Source organism: Pan troglodytes, chromosome 11 (genome assembly GCF_028858775.2).
Source record: "Pan troglodytes isolate AG18354 chromosome 11, NHGRI_mPanTro3-v2.0_pri, whole genome shotgun sequence".
NCBI classification, from domain to species: Eukaryota; Metazoa; Chordata; class Mammalia; order Primates; family Hominidae; genus Pan; species Pan troglodytes.
In genome coordinates this window covers 26,823,006-26,844,742 of record NC_072409.2, presented here as the reverse complement: position 1 = coordinate 26,844,742, position 21,737 = coordinate 26,823,006, and the positions used below count along the sequence as shown (strand labels likewise).

The 21,737-nt window shown below is 39.1% G+C and overlaps 1 protein-coding gene across 1 annotated transcript; it reads left to right on the top strand.

Moving 5' to 3' along the window:
* Window positions 1–30: 30 nt before the first annotated feature.
* On the top strand, window positions 31–20,248 carry DNAJC25 (DnaJ heat shock protein family (Hsp40) member C25). Its single transcript, NM_001204969.4, has 4 exons — window positions 31–422; window positions 13,003–13,155; window positions 15,340–15,810; window positions 18,996–20,248. The coding sequence occupies exons 1-4, from the start codon at window positions 87–89 to the stop codon at window positions 19,116–19,118; spliced, it is 1,083 nt and encodes a 360-aa protein (NP_001191898.3). The 5' UTR covers window positions 31–86; the 3' UTR covers window positions 19,119–20,248.
* The last annotated feature ends 1,489 nt before the right edge of the window (window positions 20,249–21,737 follow it).

Below are 21,737 nucleotides of genomic sequence, written 5' to 3'. Positions count from 1 at the left end.
GTAGCTGGGGCCGGGCGGGACTATCCGGGCGCGAGGCTGAGTGCTGCAGAATCGCTGGGGTGGCAAAGCCGCCAGCGAGGCTGGGGATGGGGGCGCCGCTGCTCTCTCCCGGCCGGGGAGCCGGGGCTGCCGGCCGGCGCTGGTGGATGCTGCTGGCGCCCCTGCTGCCGGCGCTGCTGCTGGTGCGGCCCGCGGGGGCCCTGGTGGAGGGGCTCTACTGCGGCACGCGGGACTGCTACGAGGTGCTGGGCGTGAGCCGCTCGGCGGGCAAGGCGGAGATCGCGCGGGCCTACCGCCAGCTGGCCCGGCGCTACCACCCCGACCGCTACCGGCCCCAGCCCGGCGACGAGGGCCCCGGGCGGACGCCGCAGAGCGCCGAGGAGGCTTTCCTGCTGGTGGCAACCGCCTACGAGACACTCAAGGTGAGGCCTGCGGGCGTGGAGGGGCTTCGAAGACTGGCCGCGGGAAGCCCACGGCGCCTTCCGACCCCGGTCCGCGGAGCGTGGGCCTCTGTGACCCCGAAACTGAGCACAGCCACCACCGCGACCTTTAAGATACTCACGTTTCCCACGTGGCCCTGTGAAAGAGCCGAGTCGGCCCCACGGGGCCTTGGGGGGCACAGCTAGCTAGCCTCCTTGCCCTCTTCCTTTTTGTGACATTGTTATGCAAAACTTTGGGCATCTTACGATTTCGTGAAAATATTTTAATAACGTGCATTTCACATTCGAAAAGCAGGGTGATCATTATTAGTAGGATCTGGGGTAGCCCACAACAGGGAAAGTCTCGAATATCAAGTGACAACTGTGATCGCATCAGTTTGATATGACAGAAAATTGGTTTCTGGAAATAGTGTTAAAGGTGACGCTTAGTTTGGGTTTAAGGAACTAAGAAAACACTGAGAAGAACAATGAACACCAGTCAAAAGGCTGGATGTGAGTCTTTGCTGTGACACCCCTGTATGACCTTGGATAGTGACTTATTATGTTGAAATAGCTGTTTCTTCATATGCAAAATTAAGGCCATGATACCTCCTCTCAGGGTTATTATGGGGATTAAATGATAAGTGTGCGAACCGCCCCCCTTTCCATAGGACCCATAAATAGGTGCTTAATGACTTGGGTACAAAATTCTGAGAATTTCTAGTAGGAAATATTTTGTGAATATGTATTTGTATTTCATTTGACAGGTTTTATTGAGTCTTGTGGGGATGAGAGATTTAGCCCGATGCTGTTTTCTTCTACTACTGCAAAAAATCAAACCATCTAGGACATCACGAAGTATAAATCGTACTTGATGGTGGTATTACTGCTTGAAGGGCCCCATCATACTAATGCGTCAGCGATTGTAGTTGTAAAGTATTTCTTTTCTAGCCTTTTTTTTTTCCCGAGGCAAAATTTTCTATGTTGCCAGGTAGCCTGCTTTTAATGATTGTACTTTGAGTGGATATAATTTAACCTTGGATTGTTCCTCCAGATTGTTTTTCCAGAGCTGAAAATAGTCAAGGAGCTAACAACTTTATTGATGCCTTCCAGAGCAGTTTGGATAATTTGGAGTCATAAAATGAGTGGTGGAGGGGCGGGCCCTGAACTAGGTAAACTAGGTGAATTGAACTAGGTAAAATTTAATTTACCTAGTTCATTAAATTCTCACTAGCGTTAGTGAGATTGTAATTTTTATTGGCAGTTAACTGAGGGATGGCTGGGGAACTGGGAAAATGCTGAGGCCCCAAAGGGCTTTGTTGCCGATTATGTAAAAAGTGATGGAAAAAAGACTCCAGAAAAAATAGGAAAGAACTCTCCATCCAAGGCACTTCAGCATATGAAGCTCCAACTTCTGTTCCTTGTAGTCAGCCAGAAGCCCTGCTGGTGCGTGAGGGAGCCCTGGACCAGTGTGTGAAATCATAATGGGATTTACTAGGGATAGTAAAATTGATAGGATTAGGGATGTTAATCATGTTAATTTGTTTCAGGCGCGAGATGGTAATAGGGTTGTGGTGCTTGAATTTAGGTTGAGTGTCAGGAATGCAGTAGTTGTTAGGATGATATAGATAATTAGGTTAAAGATAGTGATATTTGGATTGTATATCAGTTATCCCATTATGATTTCACACACTGCTTTATAAACTAAGACCATGCAATAGTATTTAGTGTGTTTGACTTTTGGGGATTTAGGGAGTTTATGGACTTTGGAAGTTAAACAAGTGGATGCTTACCCTCTGTGTCAACCCATCTTCTGGAAGATGGAGAACTTCCAGAAGAGAGGGCAGCAGAAACACTGCCAGCTCTTGCCTTCTGCTGGGCTTTGTAGGAGTGGAGATGAGTAGTTTTGGCATGAGAATGGTGAGCATGTTGGTAAGAACTTTGAAAACAAGTGCCATGATTAGAGGGTAGAGATAGTGACTGTAGAGATTCCTGCTGGGAGGGCCACCAGGAGAGACCTATCAGTCCCCCCATCCCGGGACTGATCTGATGAATCTATATGGTTGCCTCTAAAGATTTCTACCCCTAAAGTTTACCACTCATTGTCAGCTAATGAAAAGCTAGATAAAATAAGTGATCCACTCAAGATCAAGGAACGTTTAGGCAGTTAAAGACCAGTATGTCTGGAGTAGGTAACACTTGTACTCTTGACTCTGATGGGTTTGTGATAGCTACAAATATCTTGGAACAGGGGAGTGGAAGTGGAGTTGTACTGCTGGAGGAGGGAATGAGGGGAGTGTTCTGTAGCTCCCCCAGAACGCCCACTGTCTTACTGTGGAAATTATCTGTGAGACAAAAGGGATGTCTGGAGATATTTTGGACCCTGGAAAATCAGACCCAGCAGAACTCTTTGAAAACTTGCATTTTAAATTTATGGAGATGAACATATATTCATCTTCCAAGTGGAGCACCTCCAAGAACTATTTACCTCATTGAAGATGCTCTCTCTTGGAATAAGGATAAGGACTTTGACTTGCTGTGTGTGGGAACAATTATTACAGGGTGGTCTGCTTTAATTTCTGTCATAACGGAGAATTGTGAGGAAGTTGCCAAAGAATATGTTTTCTGGGTAATGCAAGGTTTTAATGAACTGAGGTCATCCAATTTGGAGGGCTTCAGCCTTGCACATTATCCGTTGAGGCAATGGAGATGTAATGGCTGTTTGTTTGGATTGTATCCTCCGGCTGTAAAAAGGGTTTGTGAAGGATAAAAGGTCCAGGTGGCGTTTGCTAAGAGCAGGTCAGATAGAATAGTGGGAGAAGCTGAGTTCCAGTGGCTCTGGAATAAAAACGGGATGCAGAAGCCTATCTCTGAATGTTGATAATAAATACATCACCAAAATGGAAACTATAATTATGTAAAACATCAGTGGATTTATGATTCTGAGGTGGTTTTGGTCAAATAAATGCCCTTTTGAGGAGGTTTTGTTTTTTTTTTAGGTGGTGGTTGTTAAAAAATAAGTACACTAACATGACTTAAATACAGTTGGTAAGACAAGAAGATATGACATTTGATCATCACTATTTTAGCAAAAAGATTTTACCTGTGCATGGAGAAATGGAGGAAAACCAAAAAAAAAGAAGTGTGGGTAATAATGGAAGGCAAAGGCACTGGCCTCATGCTTTCACCAAGTCATGCTTAGTTCAGATTCCCAAATAAATTACAGTTCCAGATCTCAGCAAAACTTCAAACCATTATGATTTCACACACTGCTTTATAAACTAAGACCATGCAGTAGTATTTAGTGTGTTTGACTTTTGGGGATTTAGGGAGTTTATGGACTTTGGAAGTTAAACAAGTGGACACTTACCCTCTGTGTCAACATTGGATCTCATGAGGTAGAATAATCTGGTCCCACTTACATGTTTTTAAAGTGGCTATAGCACTTATCACACTGCATTTAAGTACTGAGTAGGTCTCTCTTTCCTACTAAACCATGCTCCTCATTTTTTGTGCGTATATCCATAGCACCTAGCACAGTGTCTGGCACATCAGAGCATTAATGTTATAAAAACTCGTATCTGGAGACATTCAGATAGAATGGAAATGGAAAGTGGATTTCTGGCATTTTGACATTGGTATGTGCAACGCCCTCTGCCATTTCACTCAAATTAATTGCAGTTTTAAAGAGTGGTATAGATAAGTAAATTGGACGGTTATGAGTGAAAAATTCCTGCATGAGAGAAAAATTGCACTTCTACTTTTAATGTTCTGAGGGTTTTTAAGTGAGTGATAATTTTTGAATGTAGATAAAAATTGGATAATACATGAAATATGAGAAATGGCATAGAAATAAGCAGATGAGAGAACAACTTGAAAGGATGCACTTAGAAAAACTATGATTGGTAAAAAATGCAAAAGCGTAGAATTTGATGGCATTTTGCAGGATCACAAGAAAAGAGCCTAGAAAAGGTCTTGGGAATATTTCTGGCATGAAGGTGAAGGCTATTTGATAAGTTGAAAGGATGTGTAGAGAGGTCATTCTACTCCAGACTTGTCTTGGAAGGGAAGCATTACAACAACACTTCAGTTTCCTTTTACCAGTCTGATGTGGCAGGGCTTTAGCACTTAGGAAGAATTTAGCAAAAAACGATTCTGAACTCCCTGCCCTGTTACGTTTCTGTTTATTGTTCGTTCCTTATATTCTCTTACTCAACCCCTTCTTTAACTGGGACTGACATAGGGGCTTGGAGGAGACCATAACAAAGGAAAAGACACAGTTTCTGACTTAAAGTTTTTAATAACAAGGGAGACAGATACTTATTGTTCAGTTATTATATAAGTTATATAATACAAGTCTGTGCAGATTATATTGCTGTGCTGAGAGGAAGTGATTATGTCTTCTTGGATTAGAGAAGAATGTACCCTTTGAGTTGATCAGGAACGAAGTCACCAAGGTTGATGGTGAAAGGACATTTCTGGTAGAGGGGAAACTTGATCAACAGAAACATAGAGTCATGAGTGTGCAAGGCTTGTTCCGGGAATGAGATGTAGTTTCATGAGGTATTATAGTAATGAGCATTTTCTCCACCAAGGATCAGTTTTATCGTATTTGTCCCAGGGACTCTGCTTTGGGGAAAAAATGAACTGCATGTATTACTATTCTTTTTCAACATTTCCCAGATTGTATTTAATCAGTCATTCATAGTAATCGAATAATCATAAAAATATTTAAAAATTATATAAATTGCTTTCTTTTTTGAGACAGGGTCTCACTGTGTTGCCCAGGCTGGTCTTGAAATCCTATGCTCAAGCAGTCCTCCTGCCTCAGTCTCCCAAATAGCTGCGATTACTGGCACATGCACCGAACCCTAAAATTATATAAATTTCTATTATAGGTGTGATGCTGATAAACAACCAAATTAAGTTAATTTATAGTCCACAGATGGCATATAGTTTCCATTTCATATGCCAATCCTGATTGGTCATGATTACCTGGAACAAAACTCTTACCTTTTAAGAGTTTTGAGACCTTTTCTGGGTTTAGTGGGAAAGAGTAACATATTTGATAGTAATGTTTCCCACGGCCCTGGAAAAATGATGTGGTAGTGTATGTACCACATTTACTATTTCTGCTGTGAACCCGTAAATGTTAGTTTTTACTGGTTCCTTAATTTCAGTGGTTACTCCCTACTTATGGCCAAGGGTGATTATATACTAGCTGTGTTTGATCCTGGTGCCATGACTGGCTGACATGATGTAATCAACAACCAATCAGAGTTCTTAATCAACCTGAAAACTACTGACTTGATATAATACTAGCCAGACACTGAGTACTAGACATTTTAATTTAGCTTGTACAGATTTATCGTAGGTAAATGGAACATTTTGAGATATTCACAGGAGTGCAAAGACCCTTACTGTTTTTCATAGACTTTAGGGGATCTGCTATTTCTAGGTTGGGAGCCTGCGAGGTGCCGTGGGAGGGAGAATGTTGCAGGATACTGGAACATAGTTTGGGATCAGATGATGAAGGACCCCTTAAGTTGTGTTCAGGAATCGGAACTTTATGTATTGAATAGTTACCAGAAGTTTTAAAGTGGAGAAATGACACAATCTTATGTTTGTTTTAGGAAGAAAACTCTGGGAGCAATTTTGAGAATGGTTTGGGGAGGGCAAAAAGGTATTCTTGACTGAACTCATTTTACTTACACTGTCTTCTTCTGGAATCCCTCTTCTGTCATTCTTCTTCTGGAATCTTCTTCTGTCATTCCTCTTTGGCAACTTGAAAATCTCCTACTTGGTTCATTTCCCACTCCTTTCGCTTCATTTTGCTTCCTTTAAAACTACACTTACATTTTTTCCTTTCTTTGGTGTTCACTGTCTTTACTTTCTCATCTCCCTTTCATTCAAGCTGTCATAGACTGGCGTGTGCAGCAGCACATGTGTTGGAACTGTTCTTGTTGAGGTGAACAGTGACACTCTGCTCGCCAGATCTGATCAGATTGACTGCTCTTCATTTCTTCCTCCTCCTGGAACTTTGTGTCATGTGATATTGTTGACCATTTCGTTCTTTAAGGTGTTCTTCCCTGACTTCCTTGACGTGATCTTTGTCTGTTTCTCCTGTCCTCGCCATTTCTTTTCAGTCTTTATCATCTTTTCTACTACCTACCCCTTAAGCATTGCTATTCTGTTGAGTTCTCCTTTGTGTACTCTTTTCTTTTTTCTTTTCTAAGCTCTTCCTGATGAAACTCAACTGTATCCTTGACCTAAGCCACTGCTTTTAAGCTGACAGCTCTAAAACCTGCATGTTCTCCAGGCTCATATTTTCAGCTGCCTCTCCTCTGTAGCACAGGTACCCGCAATTAAACATGTCTGAAATCAATCTTATCTTTGTGAAAGCATAAACTTCAAAAGAAGATATAATTATGACTCTCACAAATACAGAATGAACATGTGTCAGAGATTTTATTTAACATATTAATCAATGAGGGAACCAGTAAGATACTAAAACTAGTTGAAAGAGAAAAAGTGCCAACATTTTTAATCAGATAGGGAATGCTGAAATGCCTGTAAAACTGGAAAATACCTACCAAGCAATAATGTGTTGCATTCCACGGACATAATTTGTCTTTCTGTGAATAGGAGTCATTTGCATTATTTCCAGTTTTCTACAAGTTACTTCTGTCTCTAGAGTTAAAATAGGTTAGTCAAAGACAAAGGTGCACTCCTCTGCAGGAATAGATAATCCTTGAGGCTCCAGAAATTGAAAGGATAGCTAGTAATTTTTTTTCTTCCTAGTTCAAAATCTTCCACAAGTTTTCCTTGCATCTTCTCCAAACTTGCTGTTTTTTTTCCTGTATTCATTATCTTAGTGAGTAACATTGTCTACGTAGTAACTCTGATTAAAAACTTTGGTGTCATGTTCAACATCTCCTTTGATTCTTGTGTACCCCTTTACTTACCAAGTCCTATTCTTTTTCTTAGCTGCTAAAATCTGTTTCTCCCTCATTCGACTTTTTGCAATACTGCCAGAATTGTCTTTCAGAAATACATACTTCTACATAATGCTATTGTTCTCATACTTGGAAACATTTTTGTTTTTGAATAGCACAGTTGATAACATCCTAACTCTTTGGTGCAGCATACAAGATCCTCAACAGTTCTTATCCAAACTTGCCTTCCTAGCTATATTTACTACTCGTTTCTTCCTAAATTTCCCCAATGCTCAAGCTTCCCTGAATCCATGATATTTTTTGATACTTTTATACCCTTAACACTTGCTGTTTCCTTTGCCTGAAACAAGTTTCATTATACCTTACTTGTTTCCGAGATCCAGCCCCCATTTCCCTTCCGCTGTGAATCCCATTGCTAGTGTTTTTAGACAGAGTCAGCCTCTTGTTCCTTAGCACACTCAGTTGTGCTTTTCTTGCTTGCTAGATTCTTCTTCTAGATGGAGGGTTCTTGAGGCCACGGACCTGTCTTGTCTTTTATTCTCTTTTTGTGCTCAATACAAGGCCTAATGCCCTGCATCACCATTTTTGAAATGAAAACAACTGAAGTTTTTAAAAGCTCAAGTGACCAAGTAGATGCTGATAGTATTAACTGATACACAGAGGGATAGATTAGTTTTTGAGCATGTTGAGTTTGAGATATTTATGTTGCATTTAGAAAATGTTCAGGACATAGTTGAGAATAGGAGGAGGCAAGAAAAACAGTTACAAGCATTACTAGTATGTAGGTAATATTCCAAATCATGGAAGTTTTTGAGACTATGTGCAGAATGAGAAGAGAAGATAGAGAAGAAGATAAGTTGCACTAGTGACTAGTGGGCAGGAAACAAGAAAAAAATGAAATGGGTAGCAGTTAATTTTCTCCCTCTTTTATAGGATATAATGGCCTGGAAAAAAATTTAGACCAGAGGTTGTTTTTTTTTTTTGAAGGATCATTTGTGTGTGTGTGTGTGTATGGGTGTGTGTGTGTGGATTTAAAAAAAATAGTAAGATTAATATATATTGAGTGAATACAGTAATACATTTTCATATATCATTGATTCCTGACCTTCACCACCCCAAAGATGGTTTTTATACTCTGTGTAATAGAAAGTTTTAAATGTAAAACTAGCTGCAATATCAAATTATTACAATTTATGTACTGAGATCAAACAATTCATGATTTCCTTCAAGGGCAGGAACATAATATATTTTTGCCTCTGGGGAGGGGGGATGACCCTTTAAGAGAAGGAAGGATTCAGTACTTTCTTTGCTTGTGGGTTTCCTCTTGTTCACTTTTGATCTAGATATTGGTGGTTATGTTCCAGTCCTCCTGCATATGCCCAAGAGGATTGGGAGTGGAATGGACACCAGCAGAAGCACCACAGTTATTCCTGTAGAGATTAGAAACAAGGAGCTTATTGCCCTGCTTGTCAAGGCTCAGGACAGACAGGAGGAAGAAACAAGTATAAAGGTTTTGGTTTTGGAAAGAAGTTGGAATCTCCAGACCCTGGGACCTTAAGATCCACAAAATTGCTGAAAGAAAAAGTACTACCTTATTGAAAGGTAAGATATTAAACTGTTTTAAGGTTTAAGCTATGTTAGCCACAGTAGCATATTTTCATAAACTATGAATTCAAGCAGTCACTTCTGCCAAACTGAAGTTTTTATGACATCGCCACCCATCCAGCCTTGCTGGTGAGATGGAGACCTATGTAGTGGAGAGATGCATATTGCAAGGAAAAACCTTCACAAAAGTTCACTCGTTTTTGAAATAATGTTTACTGAATGCCAGGCACTGTACTAGGCCTTGGAGTTACCCTACCTACTTTCCAGAAATTCTCATTCTAAGAAAAGAAAAAACTGATGATTACAATGTGATAAGTGCTATAATAAATAGGTACCAAGTGTAATAAGAACGATCCGACTGTCTGGGGCAGTAATGTTTACATTCTAAAGGATTAATAGGACTCATGAGGTTCAAATTAGAGAGAAATAGACGTTTGAAGACATAGGTATGAAAAGGAACATTGTGTTGGAATAACACACCAAATTCCAGAAACTGCTGTCTGAATGTTTGCTATGGGTAAAAGAGGGGAAACTGATAAGGGATGTTGCTAGGTAGGTAAGTTTGGAGCAGTTGTGAAGGCCTGGTGGCATGCGAAGGAAATTTTAACTTTGGCCATGGGAAAGCACTGGAGATTTAAAAAAAAAAAAAAAAAAATTGTGTGGCTACCTTAGTTCAAGATGAGTATGAAAAAAATAAGAATGTACCTTAGCTTTCTACTTGAGTCCCAGAAGGATGGTCCTTCTTATTATGCCTTTTCTTTGCTAATATTCTTGGTATCCTCTTGTTCTTACTAGGTTGATTCTAAACTTTGTAGGTTACTAAAGAGCAGAATTTTGACTTAGGCTGTTGAGAACTCCTAAGTTTTACCTATTTGTGCTGCTCTTGATTCTAAAGTATATGCATGCCTCACTGATCATCATCAGTATGCATGAAAACTGATGATTTTCTTCATTTTGGAGAGAAAGCTTTAAGCCCTAGAATGGAGATAAAATAAATTGAATAAATGCTGTAACGAGGAAGTGGCCAACTTTTTAGTCTAATCATGGCCAAAACAGGGTCATAAATTTGTGGTGACCCTAAAGAAAAGAACACCATCCAAAGAGAAGTCAGACTTGACCCTGAGATGTCTTGCAGGAATTTGGTAGTTTGAGGACTCCATTAGGGGACCTTGAACAGATTGCACAGGCTCTGCTTGCAGTAGAGAGGCCAGACACAAGGTATAAATTTTGGAGTTGCTTGTGTTGGAGCATTAGTTGACCATTGTGTTAAAGGAGTTCAGGACTTGGTAAAGTCAATAATCTAGAAACCAGTGAGAAAATGGTGACCCTGGTGAAAGATCTGAGTGAAATGTTTGAAGAGGGATGATATCTACGTTCTGTAGAACAGAGATAAGAGAACAAAAAGAGAAGATAGTCATTGGACACATGATGTCCGCTTACCAGATTTCAACGACACTCCAAGACCTTACTCCATATACTTCAACCAGGAGGAGTGCAGACAGCCGGGGCAAAGGGCTGCGCAGAGACAATGAGGCTCATAGGAGTCTGATCTCAGTGTGGCATTTCGTTTAAAAGCTACATGTAATCTAGTTGTAGCAAGAAGAATTGTACTTGAAGAAATACATTTCAAAAGGCATCTGTCATGATTGGGATGCCGAGTTAAAGTCAAGGATTTAAGGCGCCAAAACGGCATTTCTATAAAATTAGCCCAAAAAGCAGAGGGAGAATGGGAAAATTCTCAGATGATTTCTTGAGGTACTCAAAAGGAGACACATGAAGAGACACAGGCTTTAGTCTTCAGCGCTGTCTGTGTGACCCTTATATAGGTTTACCCTTTCTAGGTTAGAAGCTCTGGAATAGGATGATGACTTAAAGAATGAGTCACGGATTGACAGTTGAGGCATATAGCAGCTGCCACAAGAAAATCCTTTTTGACTGAAGAGAACATACAAGGAGTGAATCTGAAAATAATACTAGCTTGAGCTCACACCTCGTTGTATAACTGAGAGTTTTCATATTGGCCCTCCATATAAATATATTCATATCTAATTAAGCTAGCTACTAGTTTACATCGTTTCATATACTGGTGAGAGGTAAGAAATTGTTTGAATGTAATGAATATAGGAGAACTTACTGAGAATGATCTCACACAAATTCAAAATTTTTTTTTTTTTTTGGAGACAGAGTCTCGCTCTGTCGCCCAGGCTGGAGTGCAGTGGTACAATCTCGGCTCACTGCAACCTCCACCTCCCAGGTTCAAGTGATTCTCTTGCCTCAGCCTCCCGAGTAGCTGGGATTATAAGCGCAAGCCACCATGACTGGCTAATTTTTGTATTTTCAGTAGAAATGGGATTTTGCCATGTTGGCCAGGCTGGTCTCGAACTCCTGACCTCAAGTTACCTGCCTGCCTTGGCCTCCCAAAGTGCTGGGATTACAGGAGTGAGCGCCTGTGCCCGGCCCAAAATTCTTAATAGAAAATACGTAATGATTTTAATGGATACAAGCAAGATTTAGTCATTAACAAATTTCTTACTTTAAATCTAAAAAACTACATGTTGGAGGACTCAGAAGGTGATCCTAAACAGACCCCAGAGAATCTGTCTGCAGTAGCAAGGCACTAAGTTTAGATTTTGAAATGCCTTTAGCTAGGAATCTACAGTTAATAAATGTTGAATAATTCATTCCTCTAAGATAAAAAAAAGACTTTTTTTTTTGGAGACAGGGTTTTGCTGTCTTGCCCAGACTGGAGTGTGATGGCATGATCACATAAGTGATTTCCCACCTGGGGAACATCCTGGGAAGCTGGGACTATAGGCACATGCCACCATGCCCTGTGCAAATACAATTTTTTTTATTTTTTGTAAAGACAAGGTCTCACCATGCTGCCCAGGCTGATCTCAAACTCCTGGGCTGAAGCAATCCTCCCGCCTTGGCCTTCCAGAGTGTTGGGATTACAGGCATGAGTCACCACACCTGGCAAAACAGACTTTTGTTTTTGTAATGGTTTTTATTATACTCATATATAGAGATTAAAGAATTTGTTTTGATTTTATAATAGTTTTTATCTTTAATTTTTTTGAAAATGGGGCAAGTTGGAAAATGTAATAGGTTTCCTGTGAGATAAAGAACAAATCGTGACCTGGTTTAATAACTCTGCAACCTGCATAGCTCAGTACAACATTGCATTTATCCCTGTTAGAAATTGATTAGAATCAGAGAATATATTTTTTTAAATGTTTTATCTGTGAACATACAGAGCAGCATTTTGGAATGCTATAATTCTTTCAAGGAGTTTGTATCGGTAAGGAAGATCTATATGTTACCTCATTTGTGACCTGGGCTGGACAACATATTATAGTGATGAAGTACTACATGTTTGTAACATGTTTTTGTATAATGTTTGTTATTTGATATTCACAGCAACAGGGATTGTTAGCTCTTTTTGTGAATGAAGAAGGAGGAGGCTCAGAGAGGCTAAATATTTTATCTAAGGTCACAAAGCTAGACTTTGACCGTTGGGCTGCATGGGTGTCTCAGTGTTTCTTTGGGATGGGCATAATTCAGTTTTGTAGGCACAGACTGGCTTCACCTACTGTTTGCTTTTAGCAGAAAACTATCTATACAAGGCTGGGACGTGATTGTGAATATATACAAGAAATAAGCATTAAAAAAAAAATCAACAGTTAAGAGTAGTTGTGAACAGGCTTTTATTAGCACCAAGCATCAGCTAAAAAGGCTGAATGGTTAATTGTTATTAAAGTGTTTTTATTTTTCCAGGAGGACTAACAATACTCAAGAACTTAGAGAAGTATTTTTGTTATGTTTTTATATCTAACATTGAAGTTCTGGAAATTTACATGGCTTTGAAGAGCAATGGGAAATTTTTTGATTTTGACAATTTCAGTATTTTTACTCAGATTAACCTTATATAATTATAAAATTCTGTATGTGATTTAACAGATTATAAACTAAGGCCATTTAATGGACTGTCCTATGAAGTTGGATATCTTGTCATTTTACAGGATGAAGAAACACGAAAAGATTATGATTACATGCTGGATCATCCAGAAGAGTACTACAGCCATTACTACCACTACTATAGCAGGCGCTTGGCCCCTAAGGTGGATGTTAGAGTCGTGATTTTGGTCAGCGTGTGTGCTATTTCGGTGTTTCAGGTATGTATCAGTGGATATTTTTATCGATATTTATGTGCATTGAGTGCACGTTGCCTAGTGCTAGTCATTAAAACCTAACTGCGAGTATCTTCTTGTAAAATTTTACTTCTAGTTGAGATCTGTTTTATTCATTGGCAATGTTGGAATCTTTGTCAGTGGCAAATCTAAGAAATTGTTGAAGAATGTCATTACTACTACAAAACAACCCCTCAAAAATCCAGACCCTTTTTCATTGTTCCCTCTGGAGTATTTTCTACATAATAGCTAGAGTGAACGTCAGCTAATTCATATCATTTACCTCTGTAGGACTTTTCAATGACTTACCATTAAACTTGGGAGAAATCTGAATTCCTTAACCTGGCCTAACAAGTCCTGGCACCAGTCACCAAATGCCAGTAGTGCTTGCCATCATTATTGTAACAATCAGAAATGTCCCACGCATTTCTGTGTGCCCCTTTAAGGGTGCTTCTGCTCAGGTTGAAAACCATTGAAATAGATTAAAAGAGGCATAGGAACTTTTTGTTTTTGTTTTTGTTTTGAGACAGAGTCTCGTTCTGTTGCCAGGCTGGAGTGCAGTGGCACAATTTGGGCTCACTGCAACCTCCGCCTCCTGGGTTCAAGCGATTCCCCTGCCTCAGCCTCCTGAGTAGCTGGGACTACAGGCGCGCACCACCACACCCGGCTACCTTTTTGTATTTTAGTAGAGACGGGGTTTCACCATGTTGGCCAGGATGGTCTCGAACTCCTGACCTCGTGATCCTCCTGCCTTGGCCTTCCAAAGTGCTGGAATTACAGGCGTGAGCCACTGTGCCCGGCCAGGGACTTTTCATGTTGTAAAGTATCACAAAAATTTAACTTCTGCCTGAAATAAGTTTTCCCTGTTATTAAACTAGCCATTCCTATCACATGCTCCTTTAAAGGAAATGAACAAGTCAAATGACTAGAATGAAGCAATCTGCTTGTTTGAAAATTACTTCTCCAGTTTCATTCCCAGAAACGATTCAGTGTTTTTTTTTTTTAGAGATGGAGTCTCACTCTGTCACCCAGACTGGAGTGCAGTGGAGTGATCATGACTCATTGTAGCCTTGACTTCTTGGGCTCAGGCGATCCTCCCACCTCAGCCTCCTGCATAGCTGGGACTACAGGCATGTGCCACCATACCTGGCTAATTTTTGTATTTTTTTTTTTTTTGGTAGAGACACGGTTTTGCCGTGTTGCCCAGGCTGATCTCAAGCTCCTGGGCTCAAGCAATCCACTCACCGCAGCCTCTCAAAGTGCTGGGATGACAGGCATGAGCCCCTGCACTTGGCCAACATTTAATTTTTATGAATAAAAACTATATTGGAAACTAAGGTGGTATGTTTAAAATGTGTCAGCATTTGTAGAACGATTTACCCTTTCAAAGGGGAGAGCAGGGATAATTTTACTTTTTTGTTTTAAACAATGTAATACTGTAGTAACTTTTTAAAAAATATTCTTAATAGATTGCTACTATTGCAGGGTATTATTTGTATGTCTGCTATATTCATTCAGTTAATCAGGAGCTGAAGTTTATGGAGGTACTATGTGAGGAGCAGGGCATTTTCTGACAAATGCTTTATGGTTGAATACATTTATGAAGTAAGTTAATGTTCTCCTGTCCAAATAGGTAGAGTTCAACCATATTTGAGTCTCCCATCAGAATAGGATGAGTGCCACTGCAGATGGCTTAGGAAAAGAGATGGGAATGAATATAGTTGCCTGAGTCTATACACTATGAGTTTTTTAAACAAATTCCTCACCAGCTAGATTTTGCCATTTAACTCTTTCTCTAGTAAGTAGGTTGCTGTTTAAAAAAAAAGAAAAACAATTTTTTAAAGTGACCTGGGGAAGAGCCAAATGGTAAAGATACGAACCACAGGTGTGGTATGATACATTGATTAGCCTTTGACCTTGGGTCACTGACTGCAGCAGTGATTTTTGGCTCAGCTCAGAGTTTACCTTACTTATCCAGCCTTCAGATCCTGTGTACGCATGGGCTTCGTTCAGTTGTATCTTTTACTTACAAAGTAGGATCTTTGAGATCCCTATTTTTAATTGTAATGGTTTCTTGGGAGATGGTATTCACCGAGACTCTATCATTCCTTTAATTTAGATGAATTTGGGTAATGAAAATGACTCATTGTTCTCTGTTAATTATTCTAGTTTTTCAGCTGGTGGAATAGCTACAATAAGGCAATCAGCTACCTAGCCACAGTGCCCAAGTACCGTATCCAAGCTACAGAGATTGCCAAGCAGCAGGGACTGCTCAAAAAAGCCAAAGAAAAAGGCAAAAACAAAAAGTCCAAAGAAGAAATTCGTGACGAGGAGGAGAACATCATAAAGAACATTATAAAAAGTAAAATAGATATAAAGGGGGGCTATCAGAAACCCCAAATCTGTGATCTTCTCCTGTTTCAAATTATCTTAGCTCCTTTTCACCTATGCTCATATATAGTTTGGTATTGTCGGTGGATCTATAATTTTAACATCAAAGGCAAAGAATATGGAGAGGAAGAGAGATTATACATTATACGTAAATCTATGAAGATGTCAAAGTCTCAATTTGATAGTCTAGAAGATCATCAGAAAGAAACTTTTCTTAAACGAGAGCTCTGGATCAAGGAGAATTATGAGGTGAGTAGTCACCCTGCTGTGATTTAAGTGTCATCCACCTGATCAAGTTAAAATCAGGTGTATTATAATGAGGGATCACAGAAGTGTGCTCACATTTCTGAAATCCTAGAGTTAAACAATTAGTAAAGATCTTTTATTGAAAGTAGGACTCTATTTGGTAGTGAGACGGTGGGTTTTTAACCTGTAATTTCTCTTTTTAGAGGATGAACTTCAAATACTTTAATCGACAAATTCTGAAAACGTTTTAAAAATGTTAAACTGCATTGGAATGATATGCATGTTTGCAAGGGTGTTACAACAACTTTTGGGTAACTGCACTAAAATTTGGCCCTTCCCAAGTTTTCTTCCAATCCTGTAAACCTAGCCACAGAGACTTAAAAAAAAAAAAAAAACAAAAAAAAAAAAACCAGAGTAAGAGGTGGAAATTTTGTTGAGATGACTTCATTTCAAAATAATTGAGCACAAGATATTCTGCGTAATAACTGACATCTATAGAAAGTTACTTTTGTTTTACTTTTAAATTAAATCGAATTACTGTAATGCCTCTAAACTTTCGGGCATTTTAATAAATGCTTTATGCTACAGTTGTCACCTACAAAAATTACTTCGAGGTGATCCGCTACCTAGCCATCATGTTAAAGGGATTAGCAGTCTCATTATCATAATGACACTTTTAGATTCAGGATAAAATTCATTGGCTATTATGTTAAATATAAGAATAGAGCACAGTGAAACCTTTTTGTTTTCTTTCTTATTTTTATCATATAGTGTTGGGGTTTTGCCATGTTGTCTAGGATGGTCTCAAACTCCTGAGCTCAAGCAATCTGCCCACCTTGGCCTCCTAGAGTGCTGGGATTACAGGCATCAGCCACTGCACCCAGCCAAAACCTGCTTAAGAAGTCTGAGATACATTAGTTTTTTTAGTTTCGTAGTCATTTCATTTTGTACGTGATGTCCTAAATAGATTTCACTGAAATTAAAGTTTTGGTCTGAATTATATTTATGTAAATTAACTTACTGTGAATTGCCCGATGTTTTACCAAGTATACCTGTTCATAAATAAAATAAAAGTGTTATTTAGGGCTGGGTGTGGTGGCTCACACTTGTAATCCCAGCATTTTGGGAGGTTGAGGCAGGTGGATCACTTGAGGTCAGGAGTTCAAGACCAGCCTGGCCAACATAGTGAAACCCTGTCTCAAAATACAAAAAAATTAGCTGGGCGTGGTGGTGCATGCATGTAATCCTAGCTACTCGGGAGGCTGAGGCAGGAGAATCACTTGAACCAGGGAGGCAGAGGTTGCAGTGAGCCAAGATTGTACCACTGCACTCTGGCCTGAGCAACAGAGTGAGACTCTATCTCAAAAAAAAAAAAATGTTATTTAGTTACAGCATACCAGTTAGCCAGTTAGCTCCTAAACTATTTGAAAAGCTTGTTCTTTTAAGTAGGTTAAAAGTTTAAAAGTTTTCTTTTTTAAGAAGGTAAAGCAGCTCAATCTGCAAAACTGTGTCTTTCTTAGGGTGCTATTGTGGGGTGAATTATATGTTATCGTATGAAGTTGTCTTAGTCTTTACTTCCTAATATTTGGAAGTAAAATAATTTCTTTCCAAAATTTGATGTGGCTGTGAAACTGGCTAAGACAGCTTGTTCATTTTGCTTTAGTTGACAGCATTAAAAGTTACAGAATTGCAGGCTGGGTGCGGTGGCTCATGCCTGTAATCCCAGCACTTTGGGAGGCCCAGGCAGGCAGATTGCTTGAGCTCAGGAGTTCGAGACCAGACTGGGCAACATGGCGAAACCCTGTCTCTACCAAGAAAATACAAAAAATTAACTGGGCTTGGTGGTGCCTGTGGTCCTAGCTACTCGGAGGGTTACAGTAAGCCAAGATTGTGCCACTGTATTCCAGCCTGGATGACAGAATGAGACCCCATCTCAAAAAAAAAAAAAAAGTTGCATAAATGCAGATGTTCTGTGTTCTCACAAGTTTTAACTCTGTGGTTTATTTAACCTTCTTTGGAAACTTTAATTTAAAAAAATGAAAAATTCATAATTAGATGAACGTAGGTGTAAGTTCAGTTTGGAGATAAACATGTATGTAAGGTCATTTTGTTCCTTGGTTAAGATCACCAAATCTGAAAGTCATCAGTTAAATTTACAAAGGACTATATTAAAAAAATAAAGTTTTGATTCTTTAATATTAGACATTAGTTGTAGAGAGGAAATGTTAAGCCCTTTAAACTCAGTCAATTTTCATTGAGGAAAAGAATGTATTCCTAGGTTACAGAAATCAGTGACAAAAAATTACTAGTTCTAGGCAGGGTGCAGTGGCTCACGCCTGTAATCCCAACACTTTGGGAGGCTGAGGTAGGTGGATCACTTGAGGCCAGGAGTTTGAGACTAGCCTGGCCAACATGGTGAAACCCCATCTGTCCTAAAAAAAAAAATACAAAAAAATTAGCCGGGCGTGGTGGCATGCTCCTGTAGGCCCAGCTAGGGAGGCTGAGGCAGGAGAATTGCTTGAACCCAGGAGGCAGAGATTGCAGTGAGCTGAGATTGCACCACTGCACTCCAGTCTAGGCAACCAAGAGAGACCCTGTCTCAAAAAAAAAAAAAAAAAAAAAAAGTACTAGTTCTTTTTTTTTTTAATTTGAGATGGAGTTTCACTCTTGTTGCCCAGGCTGGAGTGCAATGGCATGATCTCAGCTCACTGCAACCTCCGCCTCCCAGGTTCAAGCAGTTCTCCTGCCTCAGCCTCCCAAGTAGCTGGGATTATAGGCATGTGCCACCACGCCCGGCTAATTTTTTCTATTTTTTTTTAGTAGAGACGGGGGTTTCACCATGTTGGCCAGGCTGGTTTTGAACTCCTGACCTCAGGTGATCCACCTGCCTTGGCCTCCCAATGTGCTGGGATTACAGGTGTGAGCCACCACGCCCGGCCACAAAATTACTAGTTCTTATACAGGTTGTTCTTTCATGTTTAACACTGAATGTTAAAACGGTTAATTGCAAATAAATAAATAAATAAATAAAATGCTTAATTGTTTAGTATTTTAGGTGAATGGTTATCAATACATTCACTGGAAACTTTTTACCTAACATTATGTTAGAAAAATGTAAATATGCCATAAAGCTAATGGCAAATGTTCCTCTTTGGATTGTGAAGTCATCTAGTTATTTATACTTACAGGTCTACAAGCAAGAACAAGAGGAAGAATTAAAGAAAAAGTTGGCAAATGACCCCAGATGGAAGAGATACAGGAGATGGATGAAGAATGAAGGGCCTGGGCGGTTAACATTTGTGGATGACTGAAGATTGATGGAATGCTACTATGCCAAACCTTAATTGTGGTATTATTTTCATAACTGAATTATTTTAGAAATGTATCAATTGACTGCTGCTCAGCAGTAACTAAAATTCCTCAAGTATTTGATTAAACAGAATAATGTCGAAATTTAAACCTTCCCTTAAAACTTTATACATAAGACATTTATGATTGTTCAATTTTTATAATCTATTTGTGGATTTTGTTAAAAGATTTCACATGAAGATTTATTAGTTGCCATTTAAAATTTTTATATGTTTAGTTAAAAGATTTGACATGAAAATTTATTAGATACCATTTAAAAATTTTACGTGTTATGTGTTTATTCTTTGAGAATGTTTCCTTACTGTTTGTAATAGTGCTACATTTTTCTGCTTTCATGGCCTCTGTATTTTCACAAAACACCAAAAACAGCATTAATTATATTATCATGAGTGTGTTTCTGGACACAAACTTCTGCAGTAGAATGACCTAACATGTCGTTTTCATTACAGTCATTATAGGATTGAAATACGTTCAAAATAACCTCTCTAGGAAAGTCTTCTGCTAGAATTTCTCCCCTCTATTCATTATAATATTCTTTGTTTTTAAAGCCAGTCAAATATAATAGTCTTAATAAGATCAGAAACTCTCCAGGAGAGTGAGTCTACCCTCACGTCCTTGTAGGATGATCTTGATTATAGTCTTATTATAGGACTATAACTGTATTCTCAACATTTCTCCAGAAAGGACCTTGTAAAAAGGTCTTTTGTACCACAGTATTGGTTTTTTCCCCTCTCTCTTCACTTAAAAAAAAAATAGCAAGGCAGAAATAGTGTATTGAAAAGTTGTTCATCTATTATGAAGTCCCTGAGTGGTGAAAAATCCATTGTACATGAGAACATTTCTATGCATTTAAACCAGAAACGAGGTACATGGCTGTGTGCTCTTCTGTCAACCAATGAGATGTAAGTGTTTTCACATGTGTGGCAGTGCAAGTAAATAACACATTATTTGACTGAATCAGGCATGATACTGCACCAAAGTGTCGGTACATATTCACGGTAGTAAATCAGTATCCCTGTTAAAGGATTTATCCCATTGCTTCATATTATTAAAATGGTTACAATATATCACAAGTTTGTTGATATGACGTTTTAAGTGAAAAATTAAAATTGCTTTTATATAATTTTTAAAGATTAGTATAGCATAGTTGATATGCAGAGTCTGTTTCTAGCTAAAGTAAGCTAGTTGTTTTGAGAGCTTAGCCCCAGTCAATGTGAGACAAAGCAGGAAGGCTCTTGCTAACGTAGACAAAGACCTGAGGCAAGGTAGTTAATCTGCGAGGACTTCAGTTGGCTCAATTATAAACTTGGGGAAGAGTCTGACCAGATTATCACTAGGGCCCTTTTGCAGCTCTAAAATTATTTATATTTTTGTAAACTTTAGATGAAAGTGTTTTATGCATCCATTCTGTTGGAGGAGTGTGGACAAGGTACAGAGCTGAATTACAGGTAGCTGTGTTTTAGACTTCAAACGCCCACCTCTTAGCTATAGACAAAATGCCTTTCAAAGATGCTGTGGTTGCCGGTAGAGTCAGTAATCCCTGTCCTGGTGAATGTATTATCATATAGTTAACACACAATGGTATTTACCACCTAAAAACATAAGTACGTGACATATATTATGAGGACCAAAAAGAAATGTCAGTACTCGACTCTCAAAATTTTTGAATGCCTCTATTAACCTCGCGATGAAGTGTAAGAGGACTGGACATGTTAGCATTCATAAAGGTTGGCTGATGAAAACAGTTCATCTTTTGATATTCTTTTGCATATGTGCTAGATTACTGTATTTCTTCCAGTCTTCCTAGAAATGTTTCCGGAATTGTCCCCAGTAGCCTGCCCACTTGGTAATGTTTGGTCAGTCTTTTGGAATCACAGTCATTGCGTGAGTCTAGATGAATGGGCCCTCCTTAACAAAAGAACAGATTCTTCTCCCCTTCCCTCAACAGGTGGACCTTATGCTTCATAATCCTAGGGTGAAGGAAGAGCCGTTAGTTGTCACAAATGTCAGTCATGTCTTCTGGGTGTCCTTATTATCTGTACCCTGCCCATCCCTCACCAAAAACCCAAAAGCCTCTCCATTTTAGAAACATCTGGAGAAAAATCCTGGGTAGAGAACCCCACAACTCCACTAGTTAGAACATTTTTCTTGAACTTCATTTTAGGGCTATTCCCATTGCCTTTTTGGTTGGTATTCAAGGGTTTATAGAGCATAGCTGTTCAATGCTATCTACTCGTCATTGTGTTACATAGTTGAGGTCTGCTAAGATTACCCTTCAGGTTATATGCATAACAGATATAACAGATTCCATGACTAACTCTTCATTGCTTAATTTATGAATTCTAAGTTCTACAAATCATAGGTTACAGTTTCATAACATGTATTAGGTCTACTCTTAAATAGGACCATTGAGATACAGGATTTTTTAAATGTTACATGAAAGAATGTTCAGTTTAGAGAATTAACTAGTACTATTTATGTTTAGAAAATCATAATTCATTACTTTGAGGAGTTTTTGTTTTTTTGGTTTTTTTTTTTTTGAGATGGTATCTCGCTCTGCC

Bases quoted from the DNA above. Each gene is read 5' to 3' on its own strand.
- DNAJC25 (NM_001204969.4), top strand. From the start codon at position 87: ATGGGGGCGCCGCTGCTCTCTCCCGGCCGGGGAGCCGGGGCTGCCGGC. The intron at 423-13,002 runs GTGAGGCCTGCG...GTCATTTTACAG, and splicing joins CCGCCTACGAGACACTCAAG to GATGAAGAAACACGAAAAGA. The intron at 15,811-18,995 runs GTGAGTAGTCAC...TTATACTTACAG, and splicing joins GGATCAAGGAGAATTATGAG to GTCTACAAGCAAGAACAAGA.